Here is a 2,593-nt window from a genome sequence, read left to right as displayed (position 1 = left end):
GCAGCATGGGTACCACTAACCAGTCAGGCTCCTTTGGAGTGATGTGAGCGGAGAGACTATATTCAGGGACAGAACTTCTTTAAAATCTCTAGCTAAGTAAGGCGAGTGAAAGTGTGAGCTTTATCTACCAGAGGGATTAAATCAGAGATGAACTGTCTGATCCAGTTAATTGTTGGCCAGCAGAGTATGTGCCATTGTGAAATAATAGTAGAGTTTCACCCAACAGTAAATATTCTCTTATTGCATGTTCCAGTTGTGTAATTTTTAAGACAGCAGTGCTTACTTAGTCCAGGAAAAGCTGTTAGAGCTAGGAAAGTGTGGTTTACTGCCTGTGTACTGCTGTTCAGTACAACAGCCTAACGGGCTGGCTGTTCAGGCTGGACTGGAGTCCCTGAAGGGAATATGTGCAGACATGAAATGTCGGACTATTCTACTCTACCCAAAGGGCTGCTTTATTATTACCTATAATGAAGTACTAGTGAGAATCTCGTAAAGAACAGAAAAAAAAAAAACTTTTATTTGTATTTGCATACCATTACTGACAGCTTAAATGACTATCCTTAAACTACACTTCCTTTTTCAAATGAAAACAGATATCTTGCATATTACTTTGGCCAGACGAGGAGACGAGTAGCGTTTTCTTCTGAAAAATTCAAAATAAATGTAAAATGTCTGGAAAAACAGCAATTAGGAGGGTAAGAAAATAGTTTCTGTAGGTTTTTTTTGGGGGGGGAGGGGAGTTGAATCAGTGTGTTTCAAATAAATATTAATATTTTCCATTACAGGCTTTCTAAAAAACCAATTTAAATATTTTTATTTGTGTTTAAAAGGAAGCTGCTGCAGTTAATATTAGGAAAACTTACATGGAGATTTTTTTTTCATTGACTTAGTCAGAGGTTTATTAGTCAACAGTTGTAATCTTGAATATGTTAAAGGAACAAAGTGGAAGGAACAAACATGGTTCTGTTGTTCTATAAACAACACTTTTTTTTTTTCCCCCGATGATGAATTACATTGTTCAGAGAATCTTAGTTCATGTTTTTGCAGTGTTGTTGCCTGTAGGTTGCTGAAATGGGTGAGGAAATGAGTCAGGTTGAGTATCTTTGTTTTATTTATGAAGTTGAACTGCTCTGCTTTGATGGCTCTTCAATATTAGCGTGTTCGTAATTCACTTCTGTATATACTCTGATTTTCTACCTGGTGCATTAGAATTTGCTTTAAAAGCAGATATTATTTTCATTTTGTTTTAACCTTACTTTTCTAAACAGTGCAGAATTTTTATTTCCCACCACTCAATTACTGGGAATCGATAGATAAAATTATTCTCAGGCTTATTGTGTCTTGAAGTTTTGTTGCTGATAGAGGCAAGTTCATGTACTTAGTTTCCTATTCCTACTGCATGTTCAGTCTACCTGCCTACATGGCTCTTGTACAAAGAAAGAAATGAAGAATTGGTCAAAATTCAATTGTTCTAAAAAAACCCAACTGTTGTGCACACAAAACCAACAAAAATCTCATTGCTGTTGAATTTTCCTTGGGCATTAAATTTTCCTTGGAACAGAGGTTTGACCTCAAACTAAGCAACAACACAAGCCTTACATTATGTCCGAAGTCTCACTGTTGTTTGTTTTTTTTTTTTTGAAAAAAAAAAAAAAAAGAACAAAAAACTCCCCAAACCACCCAAGACTTTGTATTTAAAAAAAACCCCCCAAACCAAGCCTTAACAAAACCCCAAACAAACTCTAAACCAAATAAGGGATCCTCTAATGTCTGAATGGAATGGTTTTGCTTATCGTGGTAAGCTGGAAGCCAGGGGGTTGGTTTCACTGACGATAATAATAGCTGTTGTCCAAATCCAGGTGGTAAAATTGTCAAGCATTAAGTAGGAGATTAGAAAACTAGTGAATATTCAAACTTTTAAGGAGTTTTCCATTTTTATTCTACTTCTTTTTGTGTGGGTTTTTATGAAAAAAGAAATACCTTTTCCTTGGTAGAACATCATTAGGTTTGCAATTATATACTTTTCGCTATTCAAATGCTGAATGTATTAACCATGAATATCACCTGGCACTTTCAATTTCATCAGGCAGCGAGAATTCCAGTTTGTCAGCAAAAGCAAACAAGACAATTTCTTTCTTTTCTTCCTTCCCTTTTCAGATTCGTGGGTCTGTACTTCCCAAGAGAATTTGTACAGAGGGGGGATTCTGAATATGGCTTGACCTGCTCTTGATCTCGGCGGTGTTTCTAATGAGCGTCCCATGGACTCTGTCAAGTTCAGGGGGTTCTACTCTAGCACTGAGGAGCAGAACCCTGAGCAGCAACCTGGTATCAGTGAAAACATTGCTTTGTCGTTCTCTTTAAAAGAGCAACACAAAATGAGCGATTATTCTGGACTTGCAAATAACCATAGCCAGATGATTGCTGAAGAATCCGAAATTCAGCCAAAGCCTGAGCACTCTCACGAAGTTCTTCAGGAAGATATTGAAATGAGTAGTGGATCCAGCGGAAATGACTTCAGTGGAAATGACACGAATGAAAACTACTCGAGTGGGCATGATTCTCACGGTCATGAATCTGATGAAAATGGGAAAGA

The 2,593-nt window shown here is 37.1% G+C and overlaps 1 protein-coding gene across 1 annotated transcript in view; it reads left to right on the top strand.

Annotated features, from left to right (window-relative positions):
- The first annotated feature begins 2,258 nt into the window (after positions 1-2,258).
- PER2 (period circadian clock 2) overlaps positions 2,259-2,593 on the top strand; it is a 27,520-nt gene continuing 27,185 nt past the window's right edge. The window contains exon 1 of the mRNA XM_010141940.1: positions 2,259-2,590. Coding sequence (XP_010140242.1) covers positions 2,259-2,590 — 332 coding nt within the window. The remainder of the gene's footprint in view (positions 2,591-2,593) is intronic.

Source organism: Buceros rhinoceros, unplaced genomic scaffold (genome assembly GCF_000710305.1).
Source record: "Buceros rhinoceros silvestris isolate BGI_N320 unplaced genomic scaffold, ASM71030v1 scaffold14488, whole genome shotgun sequence".
Classification (NCBI taxonomy): Eukaryota; Metazoa; Chordata; class Aves; order Bucerotiformes; family Bucerotidae; genus Buceros; species Buceros rhinoceros.
Note: the sequence above shows the minus strand (reverse complement) of the source record. Positions and strands in the feature narration are given on the sequence as shown.